Genomic DNA, 14,372 nt, shown 5'->3' with positions numbered 1-14,372 from the left:
GCCTGTGGCTGCAATGGGGTCACTGGGGCCTGCTGAGGGCCAAGGCCGATGGCACCGCTCATGGAGAGCTCCAGGTTACAGCCACGCTCTGGGCTTTGTCTGTGCAAGGAAAACAGAGACTTATCCATGTCCATCCTGCCTCATAACAGGGATTCTGTATCTGATTCTGATTCTGTGTCTGATTCTGATTGTGTCCCTCTGGACACCCAGAACAAGAGGTGGAAGTGTTTCTAGAAGTACCGATCCCAGCAGAGATTACATTGAGTCCAGCAAGAAATGCATTTGAATAGCAACAGGAGTGGCTTTTTCAAAGGAAAAGAAACTTTTTGGTGAAGGGGCAATTGAAAATTTTACAGCAAAAGGAATGAACAAATAGATTTCAAGTTCCTAGCACTGACATGTTAAAAAGTCAGCACCCTATATTGCTTTGGTTATCAAAGGTTGAATTCTGGAAGATCTTCCTTCCAGTGACGGAGAAACTATGGGACTCAGTATTTGAGTGTAGGACCTGCCAGAGCCTGGCATGCAGAAGCGATCACCCATGTCTATATAAACTCCCCCAGCCACCACCTGAACGTCCTACCACGTGAAGCACTGAAACAACCCTCTTGTACGCATTTTGGTGATATGGGAAATCTCAGGGAATGCCCCCCAACACTCCAGCACTGATGTTAACACCGAATTTCATCGCAAGGTTGAAATGCCACGGCGTGAGAAACAGCCCTGGATCATCTCTAGAGAGCACGAAGGCAAGGACGGGTACCTCAGTGTAACGACCCCATGCATCGCTAAGGAAGGGCAAAAGAAAAGGCGTTCTGAGCAACAAAACCACGGGCAGGTTCTGCTTTTCAACAAGAACCAGCTCAGCAAGAGCTGCAGAAAGTGACCCAAAGAACAGGCTTTTCCATTCATCTCCGTGAGGAGAAAAATCCCCAAGCAGCACATGAACGTGTGTGAACGCAGCCCTGCTCCTTCCCGAGGCAGCGCCTCTCTCGGTGTCTCCAATGGATTTACCAAGAAGCAAAGCACAGATGGGAAATGATTGCTCTGAAGGGAAGCCCTTTGCTGAAAGAGTTGAGGAGCAAATAAACCCCGTGGTCCCCTCGCTGAAGCTGTTTGCTGCCTTTGTGTGCTCAGACCACACCAAACCACGGACTGAGGCTTCTCAGCCTATCTGGAAATAACTCTAGTACCTGTTACTCTTGCTAAAACCAACACTGCAGCTAGCAGCAGGTATGCACTAAGGTGAGATCTTTGGGAAGGAGAAAATACATGGAAACAGCACAAGCACAGAGTGAAAAAGTGAGATATTGCGGTGCTCTATAGACGGGGGACACAAGCGGCCTCCAGCTGGGAAGGCTGGGGGAAGCCAAACACTTCTCAGTCAGTTTGATTTACCGTGTAGAGCTCGTTCAGGACCTTCATCAAGTCTTCCTGGAGCTGCAGCCCCACTTCCTTGCTCTGCAACAGAACAGAGAAATGAAAGTTAATTGGGAAAGACGGTGAAAAGGCGAGGAAGTGAGCGCGCTCCACACCCCCGACAGTTCAGCCTCAGTGAAGAGCCACCACTGGCACCAGCAAATCCAACAACGCTCAGCCCAGAGCCACTTCGGGTCAGACTGCACAAACAGTAGGAATAAACTGAAACGTCATATATGCACAGTCAGAAAAGCCTTACAGGATGGTGGCAAGGAAATCTCCAGAGAACACGGGATTTTCAGCATTACAAGCCTGGAAACACAGGTTTACCCATTTTTAGTAGGATCGGGTGAGACAGCTTGGTGTGGAGGCTGAAGAAATGCAGGGTAAGAAACCCAACCAGAACAGTCTTCCTTTCCTGAAGGTCTATCACACAAGCAGTAATTCTGGTTTCCTGAGGTAAGGTACCCCCTTAGCGATCTCTCCTTTGAGTCCCCACGAGTTACCTCTTCTTCCACAACCACCACAGCCGCCCGCTGCACCCCTACCCAACAACCACCCAACCGCACACCACGAGCACCCAGAGGAACCGCCAGCTCCAGCTCCACCAGCGCTGTCCCCGCTCGGGCTGCACGGGAGCCTGCGGCCTCAGCAGCTCTGCCTCTGTGAAACGTTCAACCGGGGAAAATCCCAGCGCTCACCAACAGTGAATGGCGGAACGCTCAGAAACGCGGTCTCGCTGCTCGCAGTGCAACCCTGAACGTTTTCAAACCCCGTCTGTAATTTCACAGCTCCAGTCACCCCGAGGTGCAGGAAGGAGACAAAGCCCACCCAGCTCCACTCTTCCTGAGGTTTTATTGATGAAAGCCATCCAGAGGAGGCACTGGAGAAGCCGAGGAAGAGCGCAGGTGCCCTGTCTCTCTACACCAGCATTTCCAGGCCTAAACACTCATCTAATAACTGTCTTTTCTCCACGTTTTCCCACTAATTAAAAGGTGCAAATGCATCCACTGCTGCACGTAACAAGAATAACTTCATTCATTTATGGATTTTACTCATTCACTGCCCACAGTGTTTGCCTGACTGAACCTGCATGCTCTGCACATAGAAGCACATAATATCTACTGGGTTAAGCAAATTTGATAGCTTCAAGATTACTTATGTCTACAAAGTCCAGGAAAAGACAAAGATAAAGAGGCAATGCAGACAAACCCACACCTCAACCAGCAGTTCTGCCTAAGAAGTCAAGATAGCACTGAGCCATGGGAAAAAAATTACTGATAAATTCGAAGGCTAAAAGAGAAAGCGATATAATTTAAATTATTCCTTTTTGAACACCGTCCGGTTGAGCAGTGCTGAGAGTTCGCTGTGTTTCTTGCATGATGGATGGTTTACTACAGACTGCTGGTGCTGGCACTCGGCAGCGCCACAGGATGAACCAGCAGAGCACCCACGGTCGGGTCCTTCGCGTTTTGCAGTCCCGTGTTCCTAAACGCGCTCCCAGGCGTGAGCTGTGTCTACACGGACGCTCACAAGGGGGGATCCTGCCCTAATTCAAACAAAAAGCTGCTGGTTCCCAGGCTCCAGGACTCTGCAGAACCACGATCCATGGCTTGTCCACCTTCGAGAGCAGCAGCAAGGGGAGCCGCTGCTCATCCCCGCAGCCAAGTGGGGCACGGAGACTTCGTGACTGCCTTTTCTCAGCACAGGAGATGATGAATGGAAGCGACTGCCTGGGTCTGTGCGACTGCCCTGAGCGCTGAGCTCGAGCTCTGCGCAGCACGCTTGGCTGTGCTGCTCACACCGGACCCATCATCTGCCTCTCGCCCGGCGCTCTGCAGCCCAATCGCTTCTTTCTTGCATAAAATTGCTCATTCACTGTACGAACTGCTGAAGCATCAATTATGCGAAAGAGATTTAAATGAATATTTTAATGCATATTCAGGTTGAAGAAGAAAAGAAGAAGCGTAAGTGCCAAATTGTCAAAACACAAACCTCTTTGTGCTTCCAAATGAGCTCTCAAGAAAGAAGCTGCCAGATTGCTGGGCTGGAAAAACCCTTACATTGAGATGAAGGTAAGACAGATCATAGGTGTCACGAAAACAAGAGCTACGCAATGAACACTGCTAATTTAGTGCTGCTCCCAGTACTGATTACACCAGAAAGAACGGTTTAGGGGGATAATCGTTGAGCTGGCTGAGCCTGATAAATGAGAATACACTGGGGGAGGCAGAACTGTTGGTTAGGGGAAGCCAAGGATCATTTCTGCTTGGGTGCTGTGGTGGATCCAATGCACAGAGAGAACTTCTGAGAGGTCCCATGGAGCTCAAAGCGCGTCCAGGTTAAATGATGCTGATCTTAAGCATCGCCATAGGAGATTTCAGCATCGTGCCGAATGCGGTGTGGAATTACAAACCAGATGCACGTCAAGGAGAAACAACACTGCAGCCTCTGCAGTTGCAAACATCTCCAGGTATCATTTTCAACCTCAGTGTCAAATTCTGTATTACATTTTTCAACCCATTAACGCTCCTGGATGGCAGGGATGAACAACAGCGTCCTGCTGCCCGCAAACCAGGAGAACGACCAGCAGCGCCCGAGAGCCCAGCAGGGCCGACAGCAGATCGGGCCAGGAGCCCAACTCGCTGCCCTGCTCCAGCCTTTTCCACGTCACCCCAGCACAGGAGAGCAGAAGGAGGCGCCCAATGCTTGCGTGCACGGACACACACACACACACACAGAGCTCACACAGCTCACACACACACACAGAGCTCACAACACACACACACACACTCCTTTGTTACAACAGGGTGTACATGCACCATGTGCAGAGCTGTAGGTCGCTGCCACCCCTCGCTGGAACACGAGCCCCCGCGCCGTGCCAGCTCCTCAACGGCCCCTTTGTGTGGCCCTGCTCCCTAATTTGATCAAGATGTTTTGGGATCCGCTGCAGCGCTGCCTGCCTGTTCCGCATTCCAGCCAGCAGGAACGACTTCAGCTGCGAAGTATTTTGGGGGACAACAAACAGGAGGGCTGAGGAATGCTGTCAGCATCTCATGCCCTGCATCGCCAGCTCCAATAAAAGATGCTACGGCTTCAAAACAAGCACAGCGTGAAGTTCAGGAGGTAATTCCTGTACGAACTCAGTAACAACACGGAAGCGCTCAGAAACCATTGGGTGAACGCATGATGCACCGAGATAAGAGATTTCGTCAAACACAGTGCCTGAAATTATGTGAGTGCCAGGGCTGGAACTGGAACCCAAATCTGCTCGTTCTGGAAACCGCTCTCCAACGAGACCATTTTCCTACAGCTTTTTAAAAGGGATAATTAAATACAGATAAATGGAAAACAAAGATTAAGTGTACTAATGTTTTAAAATAAACAGTGGGAGCTGGGAGGCGAGTGGATGGAGTTCTTACTGCGACCAGTGATGCAGAAGCACAACATCGTTCTTATTCCTGTCTAAATTCAGGTTACAATACAGGACATTTATCAGGCCTTAGTTAACAACTATTTACAAAGTTTGTTAAACAGACGGCTTGCCAGGCAGATCCTTGATAATGTTCTTTCTTTCCTTCTTTTTTTTCAAAGCGGACCTGCCTTCAATTCATTTGCACGCAGTAACAAATACGATTTATCAGCCCCACGTTCTCATCTGAACAACCAGCCAGTTTCCCTGTTATTTCTGCACTGCACGTGTAACTGCACAGCTCCTCTGTAGAAGAGCTGCAGCATCCCCACCAGTGCAACCCCTCTGATATCAACGCACCCCTGTGCTACAGGGATGTGCTCCCAGTGAAGCTCAGGACCTGCCTGACGCCCGTGCAAGTTTTATGCAAGTTTCTCCCATGAGCTGTACGCAGAAAGCGCTCACCCACTATCACAGGGCCCTGCAGACCAGGGACTCTGCAAAGACTTCTTCTCAAGCTGCAATCTCTCCAGAATTTCAAGAAAAGCTAGGAAAACAAAACCTCTGTCATACAACACACATGCATATTTTGGGTGATAGATCATCAGTTTCCAGCTTAATGACCCATTATGCCTTGGTAAGCCATATTTAAATTACAGCTGTATTATCTAGCTTTCTCCACCATTTCACCAGTGATTTGTTTCAGCGCTATGTCAGTAACAAGGAATTTTCCTCATTACAGCCGAATACTGTACTCCGAAAATTCCTCCCTGAAACCACGTCACATCACTGCCTGCCGTACTCTGCTGCTCCCGAACAACTCCCACCCCCTTTTTCTCCCTTATTTATTTTTGATTTTTCAGAAATCAGTGCTGATGCTATTGAATCTCGGGCTTTGGGCACTCAATCCCAACAAACCAAGCCATTTTCTGGCTGAGAGCACTCATTCTTGCCGCAAAGCCAGCAATGTTCACCCTCACTGAACGAGCAACACGTGAAACGGCTTCACACACACACACAGAGCTCCAGCAAGTCCTGCACAACCCCGCAGCTGTGTCCTGCACAACCCCGCAGCCGTGTCCTGTAACTCCGCTGGGTTTAGTGCTCTGCGGAACAGCTCTGTGCTGTCTTCCCCCTGTGCCCTTCCCAAAGTGCTGTGGGGTGTTCTGTAGGAAAAGCCAACGCGAGGGGTCAGACCAAGGACCCGCGGTCTGAACGTGCTGCTGCCGTGCTCCTGCCTGACCCGAATTTGTGCTGAAGACGAGCGTCCGGTGTAGTGAACGATGATAAAACCACACAGGAGATTAGGCACAAAATGCAGTAACAATGGGCTATTTTCACACACTGAAAAGGCCCAAAGGCACCACATTCCTTGCCCAATCTATACACAGAAGTGACGTTTCCAGCCTGTGTCACATGTAGTCAAATTACTGCAGTTGTAGCCTTTGGTGTCCAGGCCGTGACTCTGGGCACTGGGCTCTGATGGTGTCGTTGTAGCTGGGCAGGTACAAAGCCGCGCAACAGAAAGCGCCCGCTCCAGTTCCAGGTGGGGAACCCAACCCCTAACTCTGATTTAGCTCCTGCTAACCCTGATAAAAGCAGCACACAAATCACTTCACTCCCTTTCCATTCCCCCGTTCCATTTGCTCTAAAAATAAGCAGGTAGAAATCCAGGAGATTTCGTTTCTCCAGTGGAAAACCAGCAAGAACCACTTCACAACAGGCCTCAGCGTCCTTTAGCTTTTGGGAAACAGCAAGGACTCCCCATTGCTGTTGCCTCAGGCACCCAAGGCAGAGGAAGGTGCAGTGGGAAAGGATGCAAGAGTGCGGACACAGCACGTACTGACCAGCCCTGCACCTCAGCGACAGTTCTACTGATGGGATTTGTGTATTTACGTGTTTACAATGTTATGGAGAAGCATTTTCACAAATACCCATCATTTTGGTCAGTGCATTTCTTTCATGTGCGTGGCTTTTCCGTGTGTGGTGCATTTTAAAATTATTCATATTCTGGTAGCAGCGCAGCAAGGAGACACACTGCAGCTGCAAAGTAGGTCACCCTCAGCACGGACCCCTTCAGAGAATTAATAATTCTTCCTCCTTGATTACTGCAAGGCTTTCAAGCAACCCATTGTGGATTTTCCATTCCACATCAAACACTGTGCAGTGTACCAGCAGATAAACTGCTTTTTTTCCCCCACTATCAAAGGTATTAAACAGGAAGCGAATTTCACATCCTCAGTTTTGTTTTCTTCATTTCTTCTTGCAGGGATTTCTCACATAAATACCATAACTGACCACAATGGAGTGAGGGAAAGCTACGCTCTCAGAGCAAAGATTTGGAGGGCACCTGCCCCTCGCTGTCCCCTGCTCTGGACCGAGAGGAGCCAGGACACAGGGCAGGACAGGGCTGCTGCACCCCGGGTGGAAAACAGAGCAGGAGATGAATGTTTGAAATGCAATCTGGTTTTCCATTAAATCTGAACAAGAAGTATTGGTTTGCTTTTCGTGGAATCTCAAAGAGATACAGAGAACAACAGAGAAAGGGTGATTAAAGATACCAGATTTAAAAGACTGCTTCTCAAAGGCTACACACAAAGGCTACACGTAATGCCAAGGGATGTCACTAAAAATGAGGCAAGAAGACGCGGTACCTATGCCAGAAACAGAAAGGTTGGGCCATGCTGAGGAACCAAGCGACACATTAAAATGACAGGGTGGCAGGGGAGAAAAGGGGAGATCAAAAGGGGAATCAGCTGAAATGGAAGAATATTTCAAATACAGGTATATAACTAGGCAAGTAAGAGGGCCCCGCTGAAGGAAGACAAGCAGTAGGAAATCAAAGCAGTGCTCTCTGTAAAAGCAGATGGAGCAGTGAAAAGGAGCACACACGAGAACGGGCGCTGACCAAAAACAGGGCAGCAACGCCAGGCTTTAAACTTCAACCTTGTACGAAACCCAGGGCTAAATCATTAACTGCTGGACAAACAGGAGAACACTGCCTCCTTCCCCGGGGTCACCATTTGTCATCAGGACAACCACCAGTTGCCCCCAGTTTCAGTTGCTCGAGAGCGCGGTTCTTTATTTCACCACGTATCTTCTTTCCCTTTGCAGCAGCGTGGATACACGGGCACCGCTCCTGGGGCTGCTGGAGCCCAGCGCCAGATCCGCACCGACACCAGCGGGATGGAGCTGCGGGACGGCGCCAGCACCAATCCCCATTAACCTTAGAGTGTTTCCTCAGGAGAACCCAAAACAAGGTGCATAGAAAGAGTACGGTGTTCAAGGAACACCTACGCCTTAGGTTGTGAGTTTCCTGTCAGACATAAAACCCCATTTGGGGCAAACAGCTCGCGTGTGGAAGGGTTTTGCAGGGAGAGCGAACCGAGGAGTCAAACAGATCCAAGGCAGGAAGAAACAGGGCGGCCACACGCGGTGCGTCCAGCACCACTCCAGCAAACACAGCGCCTCTTATCAGCACAGATACCTTTGAAGTGGCTGGCACGCTCCCATCTCGCACTCAAACAAATGAGACCCTCCACGTCACAACAGCCCTGGAGAGGGACCTCTTCATCACCAGACACCAGCAGCAAACCCAGCAGACAAAGCCAGGCCATGCCGGCTTCCTGTGACACTGCAAATACAAACAGAAACCTCTGAAATCCTGTGCAGTGCAGCCACCACTGAGAGAAGACAAACCCCATCGCCACCACTACCAATGCTCCCCAGTTTGCCCAGTCTGGGCTCCGTGCTGTGCCACCACCAGCTCCTGTCCCTGCTCCCGTCCCTCCGTGCAGGCCTTATCGCAGCACCAGCCCCGCGCAGCCCTGGGGCTGGATCACAGCCCTGCGCCGTGCTCAGATCTCTGCACTTCAGACAGCCAAGATACGGCCCCACGAGGGCTCAACCAAAGGGATCTCGAGCACATCCCTCTTATCCTGCCTGTCCTTCCCAGCTCACCTGCTCAACACAGCACGACACAAAGCACCGATGCGAGAAAGCTCTGAATTACAAATGGCCCAAGAAACGGATCTCGTGCCTCAGGATTTCATTTCCACTGCAATAAGGATCTCCGTATTGCTATCCTCTCTGCATGTCACAGCATTATTCACAATGCAGCAAGCAGGTCCTCAATGTCACTGGAGCACTGCAATCAGCCAGACACAAGTATGATTTCCAAACAGAAGTGTAAAAAATAATGTTCCTCAGACTTTCAAATAATAAAATGTCCTTGTTTTTAACACAGATTCCCTGTATGGCACAAAACAAGGACAGAGAGCTCCCAAATGAGCAGCAAGCCTGGCAGCACAACTACAATTTCCATTGGAAAACAGTAAAATCCAAGCCCCTGTGCTAAACCAGGGCGCCCAGGATCGCACCAAGGCTCGTCCTCCTGCAGGCTGCATCTCACCAGACCGCAGTGCACCCAGCCTGACCGCTCTGCGTTGGACCAGACCAGTCCAAAACCAGTGAGGGAGCTGGACCAACACGGGGGAGGCAGCAAACCCGGGTCTGGGACAGAACACAGCGGCTGTTACACTGACACAGCCTGGTAACTGCATCTGCAGAGGTGCAGCACCACATTAACCCAGCCACGCCGTTCAGAGCTCATTCACACTTGGGTTTTGACTGCAAACTCCCAGTCTGCCTCCCCCAGCTCCATGGACAGCTCTGCAGCGTGGCACAGTAGCATCACTGTCCATGCAGCTCCTGTGTAAACTACATCTGCTTCAAGACTGCCAAAGAGCACTCACTTCTCTGAGCTGTCTCATACTACGGCAGCACTTCTCCATTAACAAATGGGAGAGGAAAACTCAAGTTTAAAAACTGATAGGGGAAGCTATGGGGAGAGGGAGGAGAAAGTCCTTTCAGGTTTTACAGCACAAGGAATAGCAATGTAATACCTGCCCTGGCCTCCAGCCGCTTCGGTGTGCCTGGCCACCAGACACAAGTAGCTGGAGTTTACTAACAAGTGCCTTTTTGTTTGCACAAATTGACACGGAGAATGAGTTTGGTCTGCGAGAAAGAAACCAGAGGGGAAGTTTGCTGTTGGTCGGTTGTTTGTTTGTTTTCATTCAAGCCCTACTGCCCAAATAAAACAAAGCAGGGCAAACCCATGCGCATCCAAGGGGCTGAAAACGACGACGCCAGTTCCCAGCCAAACTGGGATAATATCAATTTCCATTCACTTTGCTGAGGCGTTTTCTCAGCCACCTTCCTCAAGCACAGCCCTTGTTGAAATTCAGCGGGGAGATTACTCCTTCTCCAGAAGGATTAGAGGACTTGAAGAGGAACTGCCATTCGATAATCCCGTGTAAGTATCTAATCAACCGTAATGTAATTACAAGAAAGTTTTAAAAGGTCAAAAAGGCCTTGGTGTGACGTTACTTGAAAAAGAGAAGGTTCCTCATCTCCCTGGGCAATGTCTCGAGATAGAGAAGCAGAATGCAATACTTCAGTTTAATTTTCACGCTCTGCTGCTGTCTGTTACAAAGTCAAGAACCAGGATGACCAGGAACACCAGAGCGCACTTGCACTGATTTTCATTCTCCTGTAGAGATCAACTGCCAACGCACACAAACAGCTCCTCGGGTACCACACACCAAGGTGCTGCTCCTGCAAGTGCATCTTACCATGAAACACCACACACAGCGTCCAGCACCGTGCATCTTCCAGCAGCATTAACTGACTGCAGACAGACACTGCTTTACTGTAAGCACTGACACCGCTGAAGGCACAGACAGACAAAGCACACCAGAGGCTTTTAACGGGTTCCCCTCCCATTTCTCTCAGAGGCAGTGACAGCAGAGGAGTCTCCACAAAAGCATTCCCCAGAAAGCTCGAGTCCTCCTGCAACTCCTTCTGCAGGCCTTGCAGCGGTAGAAACACCTCCAGATAGGACACATTGCAGGGGCTGGGCAGTGGGGGAGAGAAACAGCTTTGCAAGTTCGAATGTGATGCTTTTAACACCCAGCAGATATTACAGCCACTGACAAATCTCTGCAGAAAGAGCCATTTCCATTCTAAAGGGGTTTCAAAGCTTCCATACCGTGTTTCTTCAACTGGAAAATACAGATTCTTAACAGAGAAATACCCTCCCACACTGCCCCACCTTTTTTCCAGGTGGAAATCAGGGGACGAGGTTGCATTTTCTCCTTTTTCCAGAAAAGGACATCCTCTTATTATTTAGTATGTTGGAAATTGTGCCTATTTTTTCTTTTAACAGTAGTTTCTCCTCTGCAGCAGGTAAAGATTTGTCTTTGGAGAGTTGATCTTGATTATATTCAGAGTGGAAAACCTGGGTTTTTGCTTATTTAATGAAAGTTTCAAAACGTGCACAAATCTGAGCAGGTGAGGAGGAAAACTCATGGCCTGAATTTAGACCAACAAATCTCAACTGACCCCTTTTTGGGAAAAATCCCAAAACAGCAGCAGAAGAAAACTACCAAAGGAATCAAAGGTAAGTCACACACAGTTATCCACACAGAGGGGAAAAATGCCCCATGTGTTAGGGACAGTCAACAAGAAACCGACCCACCAGCGGTGCCAGCTCAAACCCTGTGTTTCAGAGGGGCCAAAACAAAATGAATGTGTTTGGGCAGTCCTTTACCTTCTTGAAGAGGCGCCCTGAGTCCTCGCTGACCTGGACGAAGCGCGGGATGATGTTGTTGAGATAGATGTCGCTCAGCGTGGTGTGGTCCCTGCTCTCGCGCTTCACCTGGTTGAGCAGCAGGTTCCAGCAGTTGACGGGGGACAGCACGTTCTGATCCTTCCTGCACGGGACACAGAGCACAAATGAGACCTGGACCACTTGGAGTGGAACACATTACTCTGTCCATGATGGTTTATACCTACAAACGCTAGAAACCCAGCTGCAGTACGTACGGATGTGGTGAGGGGGAGAACAGAGGAAGGCTCCGAAATGGCCACTGCACACACAGAAAACACGGCCTGGGTTACACATGGCTGCGCCCACACAGCCGGGGCTTCCGTCCCCCAGCAAACAGCTCAGGCCAGTGCCAGCCTCGCTGCCAAATGTGGGCTCTGAGTTTTGCTTCTGAGCCCAGGAATTTGTGCCCGAATCCCAGCGCCCGAGGGGAGCGATGGCTCCAGCCTCTGACCAGGGCTGTCACAGCGCTGGCTGGGGCACTGGTGACTCAACCACGATAGAAAGGCATCGAGCACCCAGTTCATAAACAGCATCTGCATAGGAAACAAAACGTTGTGTTTCACATACAAAACCAATTACAGGCAAGCATCTCTATGTGTCCTGAGCAAAGGAGACCACAACAAGACAACAAGCTTTATTTTCTCATCTTTGAACTTTCTCCACCTCATTATAACCAGTCCACTCTGTGTCCTACAAATAAGCAATCCAGAGGGCAAAGGGGAAGATGAGAGGAACCTCGGTTTATTTGGATCAACGTTTCATCTCCCGAAAGGAAAATAACTCATTTCTTAGGGCAGCATTTGGTAGCAGATGAAAGCAAGGGCGCTCGCAGGATTTTGCGTGGCCCTGCAGCGGCGTTGGGAGCCAGCAGACGTAGGTGCAGCCCCATTGCACCATTCACTTCTCTCCAGATCTATCACTTGTTTACAGAACAATAATGTTTATTTAGAAAAGAGTACGATCCCTGGTGGAAAGCCAGAGCTCCTCTTGATTGCCGTACGTGACTGCATCAGATTTCTTTCCTCTTAAAAGAAATGTGGTTTAAATTCTGTTGAAAAAGGGAATATTCTGCACTTAAAAGGACAGCAATCTCTGCTGCAAGAAACGTCTGATATTGTGAAAATGTGAAAATTAAGCCGTGGCAGATTTCCATTACCCTTCTCTTGACATCAATGGCTGGATTAGTAGTACAATATGGGTAATTTTAGATAAAGAGGAACAGTTTCAGAACTGCTGATCTTAATGCTTTGTTTCTTTTCCTTGAGAAAATGAAAAGCTGAGGAAATGACAGCAGCTCAGGATTTGGACTGCTTCAAGGGTTGATGTGTGTGTGCAGGAGAAGGTGTCTAAAAAGGGTCCTGGGCTCTTGGTTCTCCTGCTTTTGAGTCAAAATACAGAAAATAAAACGTGAGAAGGCACAGATCTTATTTAGGGACAGTATCTGCCTTCGTCCTGTGGTGCCGCGTACTGCAGATACTGCTGACATGCAAAAACCAGATGGAATGATCAAAATGCAGAACTGAACAAGGCTGAAACTGCCAGATGTTAAGCTATATAAATCAAATAGCTGCCCCCCATCTGCAGCCCGCACTTGCAGCACACTGTTTGTTTTGTTAATGTGCCAGAGAGCTCATTAGGAACTGAACTGAATAACAGAATTGTGGATCTGCGGGCACTGCCCAGCCCTCCACGGGCACACGTGCAGGCACGGAGCCGCACGCTCTGACGCCGCTGAAACAGAGACAAAACTGGCACAAGAGATGGCAACACACACATTGAGGGTATATTTTTTTAATTAGGTGAGACAAGAAGCAATGCCCAGCGTTCTGGGAAGGGAAGAAAGGCATCTCCAGAAAGAGCCCCTCCAGAGAGCGGTGTGGTGGTGCAGGTGTGCACACCATCTCCACCAACAGCCAAACCAGTTCAGCCAGAAGACAGGGACCAGAGACAGACAGCACTGAGGACGGCTGTGGAGAGGGCTCTGAAGGGCAGGATCAGGAGATGTCAGAAGTTGGCTGCTTTGCTCCCTTACACCAACAATATCAAAGTACCTTACTCACTGATGTGGTATTTGCCCTCTGAAGCTGGAAGAGCTACAAGTGAAAACAAAACAACCACCACAAGATGTTTGGGAATGAAACTGCATAATGAAAAGCTCAGACTCTTCAGGAGCTGATCTTGCTGTAGCTGTTGGAAAACCTGTCTCAAACCCCTAACAGCCTGATGCTGCTGCATCCCTCTGCTGCTGCACTGCTTCCTAGGGCCGGTGCAGCCGCAGGTCTCCTCAGAGCCAGGAGCCATCCAGCTGCACACAGGCTGCTATCCTGCCTTCTCAGCACCACGCATCGGCAAGAACTGCCAACCAAACCATCAAGGATCAAAATAATGAAGCTTCTTCCCATTGCATCTTCCATCCCATTACACATTTTCATTTTCGCTCCACCAAAAGCACGCGGCTGTTCGTGGATACCCAGGTACCGTCCAGGCCCACCCTGAGCAGCCTGGACTTGCCACGAGCAGCACGGCCCAGGGCTATGGCAGCAGACGAGAGCGCACGCGAGGGAGCGGAGCAGCGCGGGACCAGCGCCTTGCTGTGCGAAGGAAACCGGAGCCCCACACGGGAACCAGAAGGGATGCAATAGTTAACTGGGCAGCTCCCAGCTGTCCAGGCGGCTCCACCACAACACCCGCAGCTATTCTAAGGCAGCGCATAGCACGAATACCAAGCGCCCATGAAAAGCATGGCGAGGAAAACTGCTGGTGTCTGGTGGCGCCAGATGGGCTGTTGACACACGCCGTGTGGGGAGACATGAAAGGCGTCCTGCAGGAAAAAATAATCACAACCCCGCGCGCTTCCAGCGCGCCACCGGG

At 49.9% G+C, this 14,372-nt stretch overlaps 1 protein-coding gene across 1 annotated transcript in view; it reads right to left on the bottom strand.

The window, feature by feature from the left end:
• Positions 1–1,380: 1,380 nt before the first annotated feature.
• Positions 1,381–14,372, bottom strand: part of LOC104541021 (SLIT-ROBO Rho GTPase-activating protein 2B) — a 47,028-nt gene continuing 34,036 nt past the window's right edge. Inside the window, exons 3-4 of the mRNA XM_010184976.1 lie at positions 11,442–11,604; positions 1,381–1,461 (exon numbers count right to left, since the gene is read on the bottom strand). Of these exons, the coding sequence (XP_010183278.1) occupies positions 1,381–1,461; positions 11,442–11,604 (244 nt within the window). The remainder of the gene's footprint in view (positions 1,462–11,441; positions 11,605–14,372) is intronic.

The sequence above is a fragment of the Mesitornis unicolor genome, unplaced genomic scaffold (assembly GCF_000695765.1).
Source record: "Mesitornis unicolor isolate BGI_N332 unplaced genomic scaffold, ASM69576v1 scaffold2195, whole genome shotgun sequence".
NCBI lineage: Eukaryota > Metazoa > Chordata > Aves > Mesitornithiformes > Mesitornithidae > Mesitornis > Mesitornis unicolor.
The sequence above is the reverse complement of the archived record's forward strand: the minus strand, read 5'-3'. Positions and strand labels throughout refer to the sequence as shown.